General features: G+C 35.9%; 1 protein-coding gene across 1 annotated transcript; it reads right to left on the reverse strand.

Annotated features, from left to right (window-relative positions):
- Window positions 1-363: 363 nt before the first annotated feature.
- Window positions 364-15,673, reverse strand: LOC132177567 (magnesium transporter MRS2-3-like). Its single transcript, XM_059589940.2, has 6 exons — window positions 15,210-15,673; window positions 10,958-11,200; window positions 10,260-10,388; window positions 10,013-10,179; window positions 9,756-9,924; window positions 364-677 (listed from the first exon to the last, which is right to left on the reverse strand). Exons 1-6 carry the CDS (start codon window positions 15,645-15,647, stop codon window positions 393-395), a joined length of 1,431 nt encoding a protein of 476 aa, XP_059445923.2. The 5' UTR covers window positions 15,648-15,673; the 3' UTR covers window positions 364-392.
- Window positions 15,674-20,992: the final 5,319 nt, after the last annotated feature.

Below are 20,992 nucleotides of genomic sequence, written 5' to 3' on the forward strand. Positions count from 1 at the left end.
ACTCGTGTATTTATTGGCTTGCCATATTGGACCGTACTTTTTTCATGTTTGCCTCCTACTAATTGTCAAAGAAAATGGAGACAAGATTTTTAAGCATTTTCTATTTTTTTTTTTTTTTGTTCTTTTATATATTTGGTCAAATATTTTGTAACTTTTGAGTACCCCACTCTGCATATATAGGGAACACACTCGGCATATATAAAGACAGATTATATATTTCTATGTGATCATGTATTTATTTAAGTTCATCCCCCAAGTTGAAAATCCTGCTTTCCGCCCCTGATTTCAGATGGTGACTTTGTTTACTGCAAACAAAGCATGTCAATGATACAATGCCAAGGGGTGCATAGACATGCAGAAAAACACAAGGAGCAGTACCAATCAATGGGCTACTATAGGAATCTCTTGCGTTTATACCAGGCAATAGAGAACACATATAAGAAAATCATCCCAGCGGTGCCACCCCCAACAATCCACAAGAAGTTTTTCATGCCTGTCATTTGATCATTGAACAGCTCGATACGGATGTGCATACCCAAAACGTCAGCCACTACTGTAAAGCAACACAACACAAGGGTTGCTGTTGTTAACATCACCCCCATTTGCAGCAGCTGGTTCTGTTTGTCATCCATCATTAGGTTGATGTAGTCTTTGCTGTCGTCTACGTACTCCCTCAGCTTCCAAGAGAACCACAAAAAACTATCATCACATACATGTTCTAACAATGGCGAAGTCAATAGGATGCAGCTTGAAATAAAAGGAAACCATGTATAGAGATTGATTTTTAAAGTGGAGTCCAATGTTATAGTCCTAACCCATTTTATGCTTATTAAGAATATAATACATATTTTCAAAATTTTAATGAATACCTAAGGGTGGACAACATTAGTTCATTTTCTTTGCAAATGCCCAAGTGAGATCTATCTACAACAACACTACATCTTAAAACCATCTAAGGTGGTAGTTCAATGATCACAAGAAAATCCTCAAAGTGGTAAGGTACCTACTAAGGTATGGGTTCAAATCCCGCAATGGAAATCTTCATGGCTGATTAGTGTAAACTACCATGGGTCCCAGTTATCCCAGTGATGTCCTGATGGGACTGAGTCAAGCTATGGTTCAATTGGATTTCAGGAAGTGCCTGCAATTCCTAGTGAGCCAATGCTACTATGATCACACCTAAGTAGAGTAGCCACTTTAGTCGCCTCCGCCTATCTTTTATGAATAAAAAAAAAAAAAAAAAAAACTACATGTTAAAAAGGGAAGCCACCCATCTTGTGAATGCATCGACAATTAAAGTTTGCTTGTCCTAACATTTTTGCTATGCAGTCTGAACGCTAAACCACAAATATCAATCTCTTTTTTTTTGGGGGGGGGGGGAGTGTTTCTTACTAAAAAAACCAATAACAATAATCAAAAGTTGCGTTCTAAGCCACCCTAAGTATGTTTACATAGTACTTAGAATTCTCCTTCTCTTTTCCTCTGGGCAACAGCAAAGAAGAAGCAATTAGAGATGAGGGAAGATCTAGATCCTTTCTCTGGTAGCAGTGCTCAGTGTCTTTTCTGTGGTCTTTTCGGGTCTTCGTTTCTAGCGGGTGTATTTTAGATCTAGTTCTTTCAAACTTAGATCTGATCGTCTTCATTAGCCAAGGTGTGTCTTCTTGGGGATGTTTATAATGTTGTGCTCCTCTGCTGCTGCTCGTAGGAATTTTTTTTTTTGAGTTTTTTTACTTTGATTTTTTGATTCTTTTTGTCCTGGCCTTTGGGTTGAGGATGTGATCTTTGTCTTGGCCTTTGGGTCAAGGATGTGAACTGTCTCCTAACCTTTGGGCCAAGGAGGAGTAGATCAGTGTGAGGGTTTATCTCTCACGGCCGAATTTTTAGTTTTTTAGTTTTTTTTAGTTTTTTTTTTTTTTGATTTTTGTTTTTTTTTGTATTTGGGTTACCCATGTCCTAGATCTAGTCTACTCGGAGCAGATCTGTTCCTTAACTGTAGTTGTACATGGGGTAACGGAAGCTTGAAGTCATAGATATGTACTTAATTGTAAGAATTTGTGATTGTATTTATAAATTTGTAACTTCATAGCATTTGACTAGGATTTTTCAGAACTTTATGCTCCGTGTTGTAATAGATTTATGCTCTTGATCTTTTATCAATGAAACCTACAGGTTTCTGTTAAAAAAAAAAAAAAAGTCGAAACCCTACTACCACATTAAAAGAAAGTTGGTTCTGTCAAATTGATGTGATGGCATTAGGACATGATACTAGACTAGCATGGTATCGCTTGATTTTATCGTGTCTTCATTAGGAAAATCACAGCCCGTCAGGATGCCTTGGTGACGGCCTTGGTGAGGGGCTCTCGGATCTCCTTCCTGAAGCATTTCCAACGAGCCCACAAGACGTGTTTGGACCGCGTCTAGACACCCACATCTAATTCAAAATTCTTCAAGAAATCAAATGCAGTCCGCCCTACATCATCCTCCCTAGGTTGGAGAGAATTCGCCTTTGAATTCACATCCTCATCCTATAAATCTTCTGTGAACGGAACAAGGTGCTTGACATTGAATACATCATACGTCTTGATATGGCTTGGTAGTTTCAACTGGTATGCATTTGAGTTCATCTCTCAATGATTTCCATTGGTATAGGACCAGCCAATTTGTTATATTCTACAACTTGCAACCAATATTTTGTCAAAATAGCTATATGAAATCTGTAACGCCCGAGTAAAATTAATTTATTGGTAATTAACTTCATAGTTCATCTCACATCCATATTTTTCAAGGAATACTCAGGGATCTCACACTCTCTGAAGAGAGCCTGTAGTGGAAGACTTTTTTACTTATAAATAGAGATAACTGCTAATTAAATCATCATAACATAGATAGTAGGCCCTCCAAAAATACGGTCAAAGACCAATCATCAAAATGAAAGATTACAAAACCAAATCTAGAAGTCATAAATAACATCAAGTTTCAAAGCATAGTCATAAGGAGATAAAGCATGCACATGTAAATAATCTCAATCAGATTGTGGCTGGGTTTCTCCTCCACCGCTCCACATATTGTCCAACCAATCGGGATCTAGGTCCTAAATAATGATATTACGCATACTCTCCAAAAGGACATGACGCCTCTTAGGAACTTCCATCTAGATAACTATCTATAAAATAACACATGTTTTATAGGTGGAAAAGATACAAGTGTAAGTCCACGACTTAGTGAGTATAAATACACACAATGTACATGTTATTACATGGTGAAGTCAAATATTTATAAATCACATGTAACAATGCAAATTTACACTTTATCATTTGAAAATGGCATCACGGATGCAATATAAGTATAATATATATTGTAATAAGATAATCATGCTATAGTTCAACTCCATGTGGTCTATCCAAGTCTTTTACTCTTTCTTGGTAGGGTTGAAGCTATCCCAAAAGACTCGTCGTACAATACCGGTACCCCGAATTTGTTTGTATCAAGTGTTAATGTTTCTCAACGAAATAGCTTCACCCAACACAAAAATTAGCGCCACTTCTCTCAAGATGCAAGATGTGGCCGTAGAGGCTGAGGCCATGGCTTCCCCAATACTGGTTGTGGCTATTTCTCCAACTCCAACCAGCCATCCAACTTTTCCAACTCCACTTTAAAGTTGGTCATACTACAGCAAAATGTTATCATCGCTTTGATCATTCCTACCAAGGTGACCCTGTCAAATCTGCTACTCAACAAGTGCCATCTAATTTCAATTGGTACCATGATACCGGTTCAACTCATCATCTTACAAATGATTTGTGCAACTTAAACATGTGTGCTAATGAGTATCGTGGAACAGATCAAATATGGGTTCGACGATCAAATATGAGTTGACAATGGCCTAGGTTTGAATATTCTTCACACTGGCTTAGCTCGTTTACCCGCTACTTGTAATACCTTGATAAAAACAACAATTTTTAAATAGATTAATGACTCACTACAAAAACAATTAATGATTTTGTAAAACACAGTTTTAAAACAAAAAGACCGAAGCCTTGTATGTAACTCAACTCCTGAAGCTTTTTGAGGCAAAACTTAGGCCCCAACCTTTTCTGACCGAACGTACGCCAGGGGACCACCTGTACGTACGCACCTGGCTTTAGTGAGAACGTACGGAGGGGACCACCCGAACGTACGTTGACCAGTCTTTAACCCAGTGGGCAATACCCCAGAACGTACGCTTGAACCATTTTATCCAACATATAATAGTACCCGAATGTTCGCCCAATAGTACCCGAACGTTCTCTGACACCTTGAAAAGCATTTTTAACCCATTATCCACTTTTCCAGACAATATCGCACCCTAAGCCCCTATATAAGACCCTCATTCGACCCTCGGCCTCCCCTGCACCCATGAAACCCTAAAACCTAGTGTAAAGAATGATTTTGTGAAAGATGGAGGAGATTGGAGGAGTTGGCTATCTTCTAGAGGTAACCCCTTGCCTTTTTCCATAACTTTCATGATTGTTCTTACTGTTTTCCTAATGTTATAAAGTTTTAAAGATACTATGACAAGCTCTTGTACCCAATTTCTTACAAAATCTAAAAACGCTTTCAAAAGAATTTAAACTCCGTAAGTGTAAAACACCTTAGAAGCATAGGATTATGTTTGTAGCTTTTGGCCAAGAGTTTCTACTCTTTGGCCGAACGTTCGCCCAGAGAACGGAAGTACGCTAGAGACCCAAATATGTGAGTTTAGGGTTTTGACGACCCCTTTCGCTAGGAATGAACTTATTATGTAACTTAGAGAGTTCTCTAGTACTGCTTATGACGATGTGTCACATTTCGTTATAGTAGGGAATTGTGATGTTGGAGGACTCGGTCGAGTGTGTGAGGTAAGAGTATTCCCAGCAGCTTCCTCTTCATTTTCCCTAAATGTAAGGATCAAAACTACTTTTTACTTCCCTATTTAAATGTACTCCACAATAGCTTCTTTTAAATTTTTCTAGTACGATTAAAATATTATTTTTATTTCTACTTTAAAAAAAAATTATTATTATCATTATTTCTCTCTCTCTCTCTCTCATCGTCTCATCTTCTGCAAGCGACCAAGTCTTCTCCCACACCTCTCTGGTCTTCTTCTTCTCCGATTTCTCTCTCTCCCACACGTCTTCTCTCTTTCTTCTCTGATCTCTCGATGTTTCTCCAACTAGTGTGCTTGTAAACATATCTACATCATAAAACTCATACTCAAAGAAGATGGTACAGTCTGATCTTTTTCTCTCCACTAGATAGACCTTTCTTAATTTAAGGAACCAAAAGGGGATGGTAAGAATTTGATTTGCAGTTCTGATTTGCCTCTTCCAAGGTCCCCCATGGTGATCTTCGAGTCATCCTCACCAAGAGAGCATCAACACTCTCTTCTCACTCCGGTCTTGGACCTTAAATTAAGCCTCTGATTTTGAATATTTTTTTGGGTTCTTCTATGATGTGGAACAAGAAATGGGTATGTGGTTTGGTTGCAGAGTGCCATGGGACCTTGGACGAAGAAGAAGAGGAAGAACAAATGAAGAAGAAAGAAGAACAGGAGAAGAGAATATGAGTTGCGTGAAAAGATGTGAGAGGAGAGAGAATTGAGTTTTTTTTTTTATATTTTAATAAATATAAGGATTGCTACAGTGGAACCCAATATATTGGGTTCTACTGTAGCGATCCTTATGTTTGTGGCAGATTTAGGGACTCTACTGTGGGTGTTTGTTTGTGAATTTTTTGACATTTTTCCTAAATGTAGGAAACAGATAGGGGAGCTGTTGGGAATGCTTTAAGTAAACACTTACGAACACTTTCCTTAAAACTTGGGATATGTCAGCTGATTGACCATGCATATGATATGAGCATGTCTACTTCTTGTAATAACTTGGTAACTACTTTAATAACTTGTTGATAAGATACATTGTATGACATAGTACACCGGTATGTGTGCTAAATATAATGGCTATTGGCTTACTATAAACTTAATTCTATGGTCAAACATGTGTGTTGTTATATGAGCCTTGGATTCAATGGTTGTTTCGTGACCAGCGCAGCCTTAACGGACGATCACTGCAGGACGTACATCATTAGTAGCGTGGACCACCCGAGATCGGACTTGGTTGGGCTGCTAGTGTTATGAAAGGTAGCGTACAATGGTCGGGGCACTGGCATTGTATTACAGGTGCCTCAGGATAGGGTCATCCCTGCTGAGAATGGGTAATATCTCGGGTAGACCATATATGATAGTTATGACCTATAAAACATTAGTTTTTTTGAATTAAAACACTTAGACAATTGCTACCGGGAGTACGCCACCTTTTATCCACCAAACAATATTTTTTTTAAGGTGTATTAATGAAGATAACACCTCCTTTCAACGTTTACCAAAACTGCACGTTTATTTCTACTTAATAATAATGAGCTCATGTCATACCTAATTGTGAGGTTTACTTACTAAGTCCTTAGACTTTTGCAGCTATTACCCTTATAGGAATCTTGTTCTTAGAACTCCACATTGTTATGGTTGCCATCTCAAACCTTGTTTTAAGATCTTCATGCTGTCTTCAAGTTTGCCTTACTTTACCGTTAGTTGCTCCATGTCTTTGAATTGAGGATTTTACTTGTACCTGTAATGGTTATAGACTTCTCAAATTTATTTCACATTCCTATGCATTAACTATGATAATGCTTAGAGGGGCAATTCTCCATTTAGCCACCAGTTAATTAAACTCAGGTAATTGCTGGTAACCCTGCCAGGCTGGTCAATGCTAATTGTGGGGGCGTTACACTACTAACCATAATTTTTCTTTGCAAAATCTCCTTCATGTAACTCCAATTTCAAAAGAATCTGATTTCAGTTAACCAATTTACACATGATAACCAAGTTTTTATCGGATTTCACCCCTATTTTTTCTATGTCAAAAATCTTCACCCGAGGAAGCTCCTCCTCCAAGGCTCAAGTAAGGGGGGTCTTTACCCTTGGCCCCCTTCCTCTTCTCTATCTGTTGGTTCTCATGCTGCTTTTGTGGGTGAATGTGTGTCTCTTGATCAATGGCAACATCGCCTTAGTCATCGAGCTCCTCTTGTGGTGCATCGCATTTTGTCCAGACACAACCTACTTGTTTTGTCATCTAAAATTCAGTAAGTTTGTCCCACCTATCAGCAAGCAAACTTCATCGATTGCATTTTGGCTATACTATTTATGTTTCCAAAGATCCCTTGGATCTTCTTTTCCTTGATGTATAGGATCCTTCCCCAACCTTATCATCTAAAAATAAAAGATATTTCCTTTCGATTGTTGATGATCATAGCAAATATCTGTGGATGTTTCCCTTAATCTTACAAATCAAAAGAGTTCACTATTTTCCATAAATTCAAACTCCTTGTTGAGAATTTCTTCTCACGCACTATCAAGGTGGTGTAAACCGATGGTGGGGGTGGATTTTTCCGATTGCAAAAACTTCTTGCATCGTGTGGCATCCCCTATCGTCAAACATGCCTTTACACTCATCATCAAAATGGGAATGTTGAGAGGCGCCTTCGTCAGATCATTGATACCTGCGTTGCCTTACTCTCTCATTCCCACATTCCTTTCCGGTATTGGGATGATGCTTTTGATATAACTTGCTATTTCATAAATCAACTCCTTGCTATTGCCACACATCCCAAAACCCCCTTTGAGCTTCAGTTTAAAAAGCCACTAGATTATGGGTTGTTAAAGCCATTTGGTTGTGAGTGCTAGCCCTACCTTACGCCATATACCTCACAATAGCTACAAGTGCCTTGAAATTTCCTCTGGTGGTATCTACAGTAGGACATGTTATTTTTAATGAAACTCGTTTCCCATTCCAACCTGTGTTTCCCCCTGCCGTTCCTACTTCTAATCCACCTTCCAGTTGGTTTCCTTCCACTATATGCTTTCCATCTTGTGTCTCCGTTAGTGCCAGCATCTCTTCCCAACGCACCAGATGTCATGCCTCCCTTTTCTCCAATTGCTCCTCACCCCTTTTCTCCTCCTACAGAGCCTTTCCCCAATGCACCGGATGCCACGACTTCGTCATCTCTAGCCTATTGCTCATTGTTGGGAAAGAGGAAGGGTCACACCGGTCCCACTTAAAACCCAGTCTCCTTAGACAGAACCTTGTTAGTGTATTTTGATTAGTACTATAAACACGTACAAACACACAAAAAACAACAAGACAAGAATTTATACATGGTTCGGCCAATAATGCCTATGTCCACAGAACACGAAAGATATTGACTATCTCACTTGAATGAACTACGAAATGTGGATCAACTGATCTCACACACACAATGTATCTCTCACACTCCTGAAAAATACACTGTGTTTTTGCTCACTCTTAGAAAAACACTACTCTGCATTTTTCTTGCTCTTCTTGAGAGCTCTCTCACTCTCTTCACTTACTCTTCTCTTTCTTTGAGAAGTTGTGTTGTTGAAGGCTTGAAATCTATGGCTATTTATAGTCATATGAGGTCCAACATCCAACATCCTCCTACCCTCATTAAACGAGCCAACATTCTTCTACCCTGTCTTGGATTTTGGAGAAACTCATAGTTTGGTTACTAAACCAACTACTATTCGAGTCATTTTATCTCTTGCGGTTTCATATGGATAGCCCATCAACCAAATTGATGCAAGTAATGCCATTTTACATGGATTCCTCACTGAGACTCTGCACATGGCACAACCCTTGGTTTTGTCCATTCTCAAAAACCCAAGGTTGATCCGACTTTGGTTGATCCGATTTTGTACCGAAGCACAGCAGGGGCGTTGCAATACCTTGCAAATACCCATTCAGATAATGCCTTTTCCCACATCCACCAATTCTTGGTGTGATAATATTGGCACAACAATATTGACAATATACTCCAACAAAATATCAAAAATTCGCAATGTAACCTATCTGTTAATAATTTTCAGTTTCTCTTAAAAAATTATTGAAAATACCTAATTGTCCTTATATTTTTGAAAGAAAGAAAAAAGAAAGAAAAAAAAAAAAAACCAAAAAACGAGAAGAACAAAAAAATAAAAATAAAAAATAAAAAATTTTGGTTGGGCAAACCACCCCCCATCCGGCTAGATGTGGGTGGTTTGCCACTCCTAATCTGGCTCGAAGGGGTGGCTTGCACCCCCATTTCGAAAATGGCCAAAGGGGTGGCTGTCCAATATTTTGTTATTAATTATTGTTATTAATTTTTTGGATTTTGATTTATTTAATTGTAGGCATTTTTGGAATTCTCCCAAAAGACATAGGATAATTTTGAAAATTTAAAACCAAAAAGCGCACATGTGGTGCATGTGAGCCATTTTCCGTCAAATTTGATGGAAACATCTAACAGAGTGACTATATTGCAAATTATTGATATTTTGTTGGGGTACATTGTCAATTTTTAAATATTGAAGGCCAAATTAAAAATTTGGTGAAACTTTAGAGGAGTAAAATGTATATATTTTTTTTTCCATATTTAAATGGTATAAAGAAAGGATAGGAAGCCAATGTGTGGTGTAATTGAATAAGGAAGCAAAAAGTAGTTTGGTTTCTAAATTTGGATTGAACTTTAAAAAGCCCATTGTGAATCTAAGGCTCAAAAGGACATATATAATGAGTAATGAGGACATCAACTTCTTCAGATGAGAGCTTTTCTTTTAGGAATTATGTCTTAAAAAAAATGGAAGCTTAAAAGAAAAGTGATGTGGGAAAATTATTGGGCTTGCATACCGTGGATAGTTTCTTTAGTGTACCGTTAACTTGCACAAAGTATGGCTCCAAGAGCATTTCAAGCTCCTTTACATCGAGGTTGTTGTCCACGGCAGTCCGAATAGTGCTCGCACCTTCATAGCTAGTGGAACACCCATTAGCTTCCAATGATGAGATTTCAGCAGGCATCCTAAATAAAATACAACGTTAAATCCTAGATGGTAAAGGTAAAACATCATAAGATAAAAATGATAGTGATATATGGTATGTCAACGTGCCTGTCAGCAATGTCTGAATGAGAACCTTCATCAACTATGTCATCTGTCTGATTCATGCAGGAAGCACAAGCATTTTCTAGGTGTTTCTGAACCAACGTCTTTTCAGTTAGATACATCTTAGCCATATCTTCATCGTCATCAAGTAAGCGTTCTACTTCATCCCTTACCTAAAGAAAGCGATGAGCATGACCACAATTAAAAGCAAATATGCTTCTAACTAATAATCAACAACCTTAAACCATTCAACCTTTTGAACACGTCCAGTTATTTCAGCCAAATGGCTTTTAATTTGGCCAAATCTTCCTAAAGTGAGACTACTTATCATTGCATTCAGCTTATCTAACGCTAAATTAGCCTCTTGCTCCAATGCCCTTGCCTGGTTAATTTGGAGACAGATAACAAAAGAAAAAACAAAGAGCACATAAAAGTAAATTAGACAACATAAATATAAGGGTAACTTCACTTTAGATTCATGAATTCTCACGCGATTTGACAAAGCCTCCAAACTTCAAAACTTTTTAATTTGGACCCATGAATTTTCAATTGCAATAAATTTGAACTCCTCCGTCAAATTTTAAACGTTAAAAGTGAGACAATAATGTTTATACCCCTGAATTTTTAATAAAATTTCAAATTTACCCTTAATTCCAAATTAAATAAAAAATAAAGTTAAAAAAAAAAAACAAAAATCAGGGATATTTTCGTCTTTTTAGGTATTGCTGTTAGAAGTTAACGGCTAAATTTGACGGAAAAGTTCAAATTGATTGCAATTAAAAATTCAAGGGTCCAAATTGAGAGGTTTTAAAGCTTGAAAGGAGGCTTGTTAAATCGCGTGGTAATTCGAGGGTCTAAAGTAAAGTTACCCTTAAATATAAATATAAATATATAAAGGCCAACCGTTAGAAAAGCTATTAAAGTACTGTACAAGTAGAAACATTAACTTACATCGCTTTCTAAGCAACTGCAAGCAACCTCAAGGCATGCCTCTAATGCAACAAATTCAAATGGAAGAACCTTTGACCTATCTTGACTCTCAACATCAACGTGTCCTTTCACCTTAGGTGACTCATCTTGATGATCCTTGAACTTCGAAAATTCTTCGGAGAATGTTTGAGAACTACAAGCCCTTGATTGCAGTTGTTCCACTTCATACAAACTCTTCCCCTTTGAACCATCATCGTTTTCCCCCTATAAAACCATCAAAGAAAGCACATAAAGAAATAACAAATTAGTACAAAGAAAGGAAAAATAAGGTCCGCTCTTCAAATTCCTTAAAGATTTCTTAGCTTAGCAATCAAGTTAATTGTGTAACACATTAGATTGCCATAGAAAACAAAAACAATTACTTTGATCGTTGCATTACTATTTACAAGTACAACCGAACGTAGTGTACAAATTTTAATCCCAAGATTAACCATAAAAATTTGAAACCAAAAAAAAAAAAAAAAAAAAAACAAAGAAAGAAAGAAAGAAAGAAAATAGCTAGCTATAACTATGGTTTGAAAGAGTTTCATGTAGCTCCTCTAACGTGGTTGAAAGTAAAGCTATCACGATCTAGTGAAGGGGCTAATCACATAAGGTCTATTAGTTTAAAAGATTAGTAAATGTTACAATTCTTAAGAGTCACTTATAAAGATTAGTATTAGGTAAATCAATGAAAGAATTAGTACCCATGGTACATCATGGTACATCATCACAATCCACCCCAAAAACTCATCTTAAAAATGAAAACCCCAAATGCAATGTGGGAATTAACTTTCTGTATTATCATAATTTCTTTCACTTAAATCCTTGATATTATGGTTAGGGCCACATCACATGTAGCGATCAAGTGTCGCATGATATTCCTAGATTTCTCTAATACCATTTGTCACAATTCAGAGAAAATGCTAACTACATTTGCGCTATTACTCCAAAATAAGTTCAATTTTACAATTAGGGTAGTAAATTAACAAGTCTGTTTGACAACCTGCTCGATTCCCGCTCCTATAAATTCGACTTGAAATTGGTTCGTTTAATAAATAAGCCAACTGTGAACACAAAATTGGGTTTGGTTATTAAACGAGTTATACTCGCAATAAAACGACTCGACTTGTATAAGCTCGTATAAACTCATATAACTTTATTTTTATAGTATTGTTTTAATTTTGTTATTAGAACATATCAAGTAAAGAGGAATTATCTTCCTTAATATAATAGATATAGTTTGAATTATTGTTATTGTGAGTCTTCGTATAGATATATGTGTGTTTGTGTGAATGTGTGAATATGTGTGTGCGCGCATAATGAATTTATATACATACTATAAAAAAAAACATATAAACTCGAGATTGGATTATTTAAGATTCAAGTTAATTCATTTAATTAATTCAAATGATAAAATCTTAACAATAATTAATTAACTAATAATTAGTATGGATTTACAAAAAAAAAAAAAAGAGTCATGATAATCACTTTATATAAGGAATGAATAAGTTAATTTAGCGGCTCGTGAATAAGCTTGAACTCATTTGAAAAATAAATAAGCCAAGCTTGAACAAATTATCTACCTCGGTAATAAGCTTGAGTTCGAAATAAAATTAAATGAACAAAGCGTGAACAACCGGTAGTTAGCGGTTAATAACCATAATAACTGCTAACCGCCTTGAAAATTAAAAAAAAGATTAACAAATTAACAAGTAAAAACAAACAAAACAAAACTAGTCTTTTCTATGGTAATACGAAAATACCCTACTACATACGACATCGTTTAATATATATATATAAACAAAAACAATGTCGTTTAATGTATTTATATATAATTTTATATATATAGGTAGTTAGTGGTTATCAACTTTTCCTAACCGCCTTAAAAATCTGTTAGCGGTTAGCGAACGATTACTAACCGCCCGCATTTTTACCCCGACACATTTAGAGAGTGAAAATAGAGTTTTGGAGTAGATGAACCAAACATTGAGAAGGAGAAGTTTGTTTGATGCAAAGTACAATGTTGTAAAATTTAATTTCAATGGTACAAAATATCTTGTTGATACTAAATAATATTAATCCGAAATTAATAATGAACAAAAAAGAAAAAAAAAAAAAAAAAAAGATTTCACAATTCTATAGAATTATGCAAGATATTTATTAACGAAAAAAAAAAGATTTCACAATTCTATAGAATTATACAAGATATTTATTTAATATTTTGGCTTCGATTATAAAAGCATTATTAGCAGTTTCACCAAAATCATTTTTTAGTTATTTTGGTGAGACAATTTGGTAAAAAGGCCCTAAACCTTGCCCTGCAGCCTCACCAAATATATAAAAAATTATTAAAGCTTTTTTTTTTTTTTTTTTTTTTTTTAACTCTCCTCTTCTTTTCCTTTTCTCACCCATGCCTCTCTCATCCATGTTCTTTGCCTTTTCTCACCCATTTTGCTTAACGCCATTTTTGAAGAGCGTAATTTTCTCTCCATGAAAGCGGCTTTGTTTGGCAAAGCATTTGTTTTTATTTTGTGACTGTTCATTACATTTTCTCAAAAAAATCAACATTTTAACTTTTTTCACTTTTTTATATTACATCATTCACTTTTTACTATTATTCAAATAAAAAAAAAATTACTACAAAACAAAACTTTTTCACTTACTTTTTTACTTTTTATATAAAAAATTCTTACATTTTTTTTTTCAAGTCTCGTCGTCACTCTTCGTTGAATTCCACGTCGTCAAAAATTTCAAAAATATTACCGTTATGAAAAATACAAATTCTTAAAAATATTACCGTTGGAATAAGACAAATATTTAAAAATATAATAGTTAGAAAAATTAAAAAATATAAAAATTAGAAAAAAAATAAATAATATTTAAATGAAATAATAAAAATATGGTGCTTTAAAAAAATTAGTACTTAAATTCTTAATATATATACTTCTTTTGGTGAGATTGCTATTAATGATCTAGGAATTGTATCCATTAGCAATTCAACGGTTATGAAAACTCTTTAATGAGCAAATTTTTTTTTTAAAAATTTTTTATTTTAATAATAGTTAACGACCGAATTGGCTAAAAATAAATAAAAATTTGTAACGCACACTACAAAACTGACCCTCTGACTAGTCTTTCACGTCAGCCTGGCTTTTCTCAACGTCCTAGTTGAGTATAGGGACCATTTTTTTATTTTCTTAAATTAATGTAATTTTTAAAATTATTATTAAATTTTAAATAAATTATATTTAAATTTTAATTTAATAATAATTTTAAAAGTCACGAGGATAAAAATATGATCTCTAAGATTATTGTTAATTTTGTTTTGTTTTTTCAACCCATTTGGCAGAGCCACGTATCCTCCACATCAAGTTGTACACATCTGTTTGTGGAAGTAGTTGTAAGCGCAGCATTTTTCAAAACGGAAAAACATAAAGAATTTTGTTGGAATCGGATCCTCCCCATTTCAGATATGGAAGACCGGTTCACGGCTGAGATTGCTTTAAAAGAATCCAATGGTAAAAAGTGCCACGTCATTTAGAAAAAAAAAAAAAAAGTCAACTTTAACGTCTGGCATCTAAAGAAAAGGTCAAATTCCCGCTCTTACCGAAAGAGGTTAAGGATTATTAATAAATCTAATAGTTTGATTTGTAAAATAAAATGAGAAAAATATTAACCATAGAATTTCTGTTTTTCTATCCTGGCAATCGATGCCGGCTCCACCACAACCACCATTTTCAGGCGACTCGTCATAACTCACTCATTAGTCATAACTAATCCTATATCAGTTATTATTGTATTTCGTGTTCTTTCAATTTCATAGCGAGATAATTGGAAAACGTAAGACTTCTAATTAAATCCTTGTTCAACCGATTGATGGGCTGTTATTTTATGGGCAGCATCAGACGATTTATAAGAGCCGGCGGCGTCATCGTCGACGGTATACGGTGGTTAGAGGTACTTGGCGGTGTGAGTTAGCTGTGGCCCAAGAGTGAGAGAGCTTGGGCGTGAAATTTGGATGGAACGAGAGGTGGCGTCGCGTCAGCTTTCCAGCCTCTTGGGTGTGGTGGATAACCTGATAATGGTGGTTGTGGTGGAGGAGGCGTCGCCAGGGAAGGGGGGGCGGGGGGAAGGTATCGAAACTAACACACAACATTACGTCACTTAAAAAAAAAACCATTACGTCACGCAATAAGAGCGAAAAAAGGACGATAATTTAAAGGCCCCGAACCTGCGCGGTGGTGGCGTTGTAGTGACGCATAAGCCGCCGCTGGAGCTCTTCAACAAAAGGAGTGACAGATGGCTCCCGAAAGTTGAGCAACAGCACCTCCTGGGCGGTGATGATGGCCTTGATGTGCTCCAGGTTGATCACGATGGCTCGCTCTCGACCAAGCATAGTCGACGGGTACGAGAGATGCGGGTCCAGGATCCGAAGGTACCGCACTGGTAGGCCCGTGCGCCGCATGATGGCGTGCTTGCCGGCCTCGATCACCTGTGCCTGCCCCGTCACGTCCACCAGCAGCCAGGCCCGCACGTCCGTGCCCTTCTTCCGGTAGCCTCCGCCGGTCGGAAGGGCCGAGGCCATCCGGGCCGGGTCATGCTCTTCCTCGAACTGGGGGAGACCCGACTTGGATGGATGCGATAAATGACCAGCCGGTCCGTTGCTCATGGCTCTCCCCCAACTCTCAGTTGCTACTACGCTATACGAGCGTGACAGAAGCCGCGTTTGTTCCGCACCAGATATCTTCTATATCTATATCTATCTATATATTAAAAAGCCGCAATGGATCCGAAACAGTGTTTTTTCTTTGATTGTATGAGAGTTACGGTTCTACCTTTCCTCTTTCTTCATTATAGACAAAACAGGCAGGATTATTTGGGTCTTTCGGCATTTCCTTAAATTGTAAAATTATTATTTTCTCCTGTTTACCCTGGGTGGCTAAGAATTTGCGGGCTACTTTTGTCTTTTAATCTTCAATTTTGCACAAGCGAGAGTTGATTTTTCATTCATCTTTTCCGGCCGTAAATGACAACTTTGTCCTTAATCTATTTGAAGAGGAATAAATGATTTTATTACGTATGTTTTTGTCTTTTCTCATATGCAACAATTTTCTTCTTTAGAATATTCAATATTGCGACCATTTTTTCTTCGATTTTGTTTCAAAGATCTACCAACTCTATCACGGACTAGATGGATTTTTGGCACAAAATTCGGTCTCTCCCTCCTCTCTCTATCTCTTTCAATCTCTTTTCCACATAGAGCAATGGATTCCAAGCAGTGTTTTTTTTTTAGTAATACTACAAATTTCTCTTGTTTCTTTTTTAAGTCTCTCAAAAATTAATGTGACTATTAAAATAACTGTTTATATATATATATATATATATATATATATATATATAAAATACTAAAATACGAAAGAGAAATAAAAAAGAGAGTAGAAGTGAAGAGAGACGTATGAGCTACACCTTGTATTTTCAATGTATCAAACAATGCCCTACTTATACATCTTGTATTTTCAATGTATCAAACAAGGCCCTTAGTAAGGCCTTCAGGTTTACTTCTATATTGAATAGTGACCAGAAACCCTAAAGTAGACCTAAACTAATTAAGGAAGAGAATAAACCTTACAAGAAAATATAATAACGGAGAATAAAAATATTCTAACATAAAGAAAAATATTAATAAACCTAATTTAAAAAATATAAAATATTTCAACATCCCCCTGTAAACTTGAGTTTGGAAAAGAGAAGAAATTAAAGGCATCCGAAGTCAATGGTTGGATCAAGGTAATACCGGCGAGAAAGGTTGAAAGTGGCGACTGGAAAGATACCGGAGAACGGAGACAAGCCGCTAAAAGAATCTGATGAAGGGCCAAGCCACAACTAACAATAAGGTCGGAGAACGGAAATTAGCCATTAAAAATCCTGTGAATGACCAAACCAAATTGTGCCAAGATTCGTCGACATGAACGATGAGAAATGCTGAAAGCCACGGCCGGAGAAATACTAGAGAAGAAATAGACAACAGAAAGATAATTGTAAAGAAGAAATTTGTATTTATAATGTCTATTTGAACATGGTATTAGAGCCACGTTTTTGTTTTTATAGCTTTCAATAAAAGTTTTATGACTTTTTTCTGGTGTTTTATGGCATTCTCTTTTGATGATCTCCCAATTTGGTTATGATCCATGACTCTGATGAAATATATATATAAAGCAGAAGGCATTGAAGAACAAGGAGAACAAAGCCCAGCTTCGTCCTCCTCTTCGACAAACCAAGTACAGCCCATTTACCAGGATGCCCAAGACCCCTATGATCTTGGTGAAGATTGAGACTTAGAGAAGCCCAAATACAGCAATCACTGTTCCAAAATAATGCAAACACTGTTTCCAAATACAGCACTGTTCATGTCACTATTTTGGCGGCCATACTGTTCACGTATTGTTCATGTCGGCAGCTACTATTCATAGCACTATTTAGCACTGTTCATAGCACTATTCACCCGACAAATCACTGTTCATCTACAGTGTTCAGCTTTTAAATTTTTATTTAAAGCCCCTACAGCTTTTGTAAACGCAGATCGGATTCTTCTGAACTTTAAACTACTCTTTTCTCTTCTCCCTCTCCAATCATTAGTAAAATCTCACAATATGTATGTTAGAGTTTCATCTATGTATTACAGAATGTTTCGTTCAATGAAAGCTTCTTCAAGCTAATTTTACAGCATCATATTTTCGTAAGTCTTTATTTTCATATATCTTATTTTCATTATGTATATTCTTGAATATATGTTTCCAATTGAAGTCGATTCAACATTTCATATTCATATTTATGTTTATATCTTTGTGTATCATTCTAGATATTTTGTTCATATTCAGCCTACAATCTTATCTGCAGTCTCTGTTTAAATTTATCATTATATCTTCAATCCTTATCATTATGTCTTCAGTCCTTCCGCTTATGTCAACTCATTCTGCGAGTCCCCTCTTGTTAAAAGTCCCAAAGATAAAACTTTACTTATACAGACACACTCTTGTGATGCAAATGTTAGAGTACCAAAATCAGTAGTTTGGTCTGAAGTAGAACTTCCATCAGAATGTTATTAAAAAATGAAAACATTCCAACAAAAACAGAAAATACAACATTTGATCTAAATTGTTTACAACAATACTTACATGGTACTGTTAGGTTAAGTTTTGATAGACCAAGACTCAGCAAACCACCATTCATGATAAAATAAACAGCTTTCCAAGTTACACCAACAAGCCATAGAAATCCACAAGATACAAGCCGTAGAAATTCTGCCTCTTCCTCCGTTAATATCGAACCTTTAAGAAGAGATAAAAATTTAAAGTTAAAAGGTATAAAAGTAGAATCTGTAATAAGCTCCCCATGTTATATAGTTAATCAAGAAAATTTTGAAGAAGAATGACCAAATTCCCCAACACAAACAGATATAGAAAAACCTTCTTTACATCCACAATTAATGACTATATGTAAACCATTTACTTTAGACCTCCAACCTTTAATAAAAAACTATAATTCTACCAAGAATACAGAAAAAAAGAAAAAAAATATAAGTTAAAATATACGAAAGAACAAAAAATAAAAATATTTGCAGAATGGGAAAAATTTATGAATAAACATAAGTTACATATAAAATTCTTTGACTTTATAAAAATTTATGAAAATAAAAAATTAAACATGTTAACCCAGTGGGAAAAAGAAGATAAAACAATAATAGAAGCAAGTCACCATCCAAAAGAATCCGATCTGCGTTTACAAGAGCTGAAGGGGCTTTAAATAAAAATTTAAAAGCGGAACACAGTAGATGAACAGTGATTTGTTGGGTGAATAGTGCTATGAACAGTGCTGAATAGTGCTATGAACAGTAGCTGCCGACATGAACAGTTCGTGAACAGTAATGACCGCCAAAACAGTGACATGAACAAGGCTGTATTTGGGAACAATGTTTGTTGTATTTTAGAACAGTGATTGCTGTATTTAGGCTTCTCTAAGTCTCAATCTTCACCAAGATCATAGAGGTCTTGGGCATCCTGGTAAATGGGCTGTAATTGGTTTGTCGAAGAGGAGGATCAAGTTGGGCTTTGTTCTCCTTGTTCTTCAATGCCTTCTGCTTTAAGGAGAAGGCTTCTGCAAAAGTCCTTGAGGTCTTCTTTACATTGGACCTGGGCCATGGCTGTTGCAATTTCTATCTGTAGATGTGATTTGCTTGCCAAGAATTGGCTTTGAGTGGTGAATGAAGGAAATTCTCTCTGTATTGATGAAAGGATTTTTTGAATATTGTATTTGTCCCACCAGCGGACATATTTGTTTCTTCTGCAAATTTCTTGATCAATGACATAATCCCATTTGAAAAGCCATGGGATTTTATATTTCTTTGCCATATAGAGCAAGGAAGGAAATTGACTTTCTGCTTCATTAACTTTGTAAGCTGTAGAGAACTGCTGTAATGCATCTGCAAGTTCTGGGGGTAAAATCTCGGGAATCATCCCATGACTTTGCCACCGTCTGTTGAACCAAATAGGGAGCTGACTGCTGAAATTGTTATCAAAACACAGATACCAGGAATGATTATTATTATTGTTTTGATAAAGAACTACTTTTGACCATGCTTCAATGTAATCATAGTAGCTGTATTGAACTTGGTGACCCTGCAAGACTCTGAGATTAGCTGGGTGACCCCATTCTTTTGCTGAAATGATTTTTGTGATATACATTTTATCAAAGATTATTCTCTTGTGTTCTGGATCATATTTGTCAGGGACAGAATCTTTGGTAATTGATGTTGTTTAGAGTAAAATGTCTATGTAGAAATTGATGGATTTAGATGGGTGAAATGGAATGAAATTTCATTTAGGAGGGAAATAATTCTTTACAAGATCCAAAGGATTCTTGAGATGACGCTGGTCATGTTCGACAAAAAACAGGTTTTCTATATAGGTTTTTTCGACAAACTGAGATCTATTGGTATGGGTAATTGGCTGGTTGGTATAGAATTTTTGCGGCTGTATGAGTTTGGAAGAGTTCTGTTGGGTAGGGATAACGGTTGCTGTAGGACATTCTACCAATTGGTAAGGGTCCGAATGACTTAGGGATGCTAAAGTGGGTGAAAAAGTAGGTCTTGGGGAACCAAGAACCTGAAACTTGTTTAACATTTTAATGGGTGAACATGTGCCAAAAGGGTTTACATTTCTTGGGCTCAGGACTATATGGTGACTTGGTTGTGACTTGATGGAAGGTGTTTTATTTTTGTTTTTATTGGATTGTGGCTTTTCAGCCATCTTTTCCCTGCAAAAATCCACGAGTGAGGAAATCAGGTATAGAATTTTGGTCTCCTTTGATGTATTCAATATCAAAATCAAAGATGCTTAAAATTGATTGCCATCTGGCAAAAATCTGTTTACTTGCTGTATTTTGAACATCTTTTTCTAAAACATGTTTTGCACTTTTGCAATCTACTTGAATTAAAAATTTTTGGTTTAACAAATCACTTTGAAACTTTGAGATGCATAATACTATAGATAAAAGCTCTTTTTAATAGTACTATAATTACTTTGTGCTGAATTCCAAATTCCTGAATGGAAACAAACAATTTGTTTAGGAAAATCTGGAGAGATTTTTTGTCTGAGAATACCCCCATATCCAATGTTGGAGGCGTCAGTTTCTACAATTTTGAAAGCTTTTACATCAGGAATGCCAAGACATGGCAAAGTGTTGACATATTTTTTGACTTCTTGGACAATTGAAGTATGAAGATCTGTCCAAGGTGGAGGGTTACTTTTTAGACGATCATACAATGGTTTACAATGTTTTCTAAGATTTTGATAAAATTCAGCAACATAATTTAAAGATCCTAGGAACCTTTGAAGGTGATTTTTATCAAGGATGATATCAGGAAATTTGTCTGCAAATTGAATGGCCCGGTCAATGGGTTTAACCATTCCTTGACTGATGTTGAATCCTAGAAATCTGATTTTTGTTTGAAAGAAA

Source organism: Corylus avellana, chromosome 4 (genome assembly GCF_965113065.1).
Source record: "Corylus avellana chromosome 4, dhCorAvel1.hap1.2, whole genome shotgun sequence".
NCBI classification, from domain to species: domain Eukaryota; kingdom Viridiplantae; phylum Streptophyta; class Magnoliopsida; order Fagales; family Betulaceae; genus Corylus; species Corylus avellana.

Excerpts from the sequence above, each read along its gene's own strand:
- LOC132177567 (XM_059589940.2), bottom strand. The coding sequence starts at position 15,647 with ATGAGCAACGGACCGGCTGGTCATTTATCGCATCCATCCAAGTCGGGT. Across the intron at positions 11,201-15,209 it reads ACAACGCCACCACCGCGCAG|GGGGAAAACGATGATGGTTC; the intron begins GTTCGGGGCCTT and ends ATGGTTTTATAG. Across the intron at positions 9,925-10,012 it reads CATTCAGACATTGCTGACAG|GATGCCTGCTGAAATCTCAT; the intron begins GCACGTTGACAT and ends TATTTTATTTAG.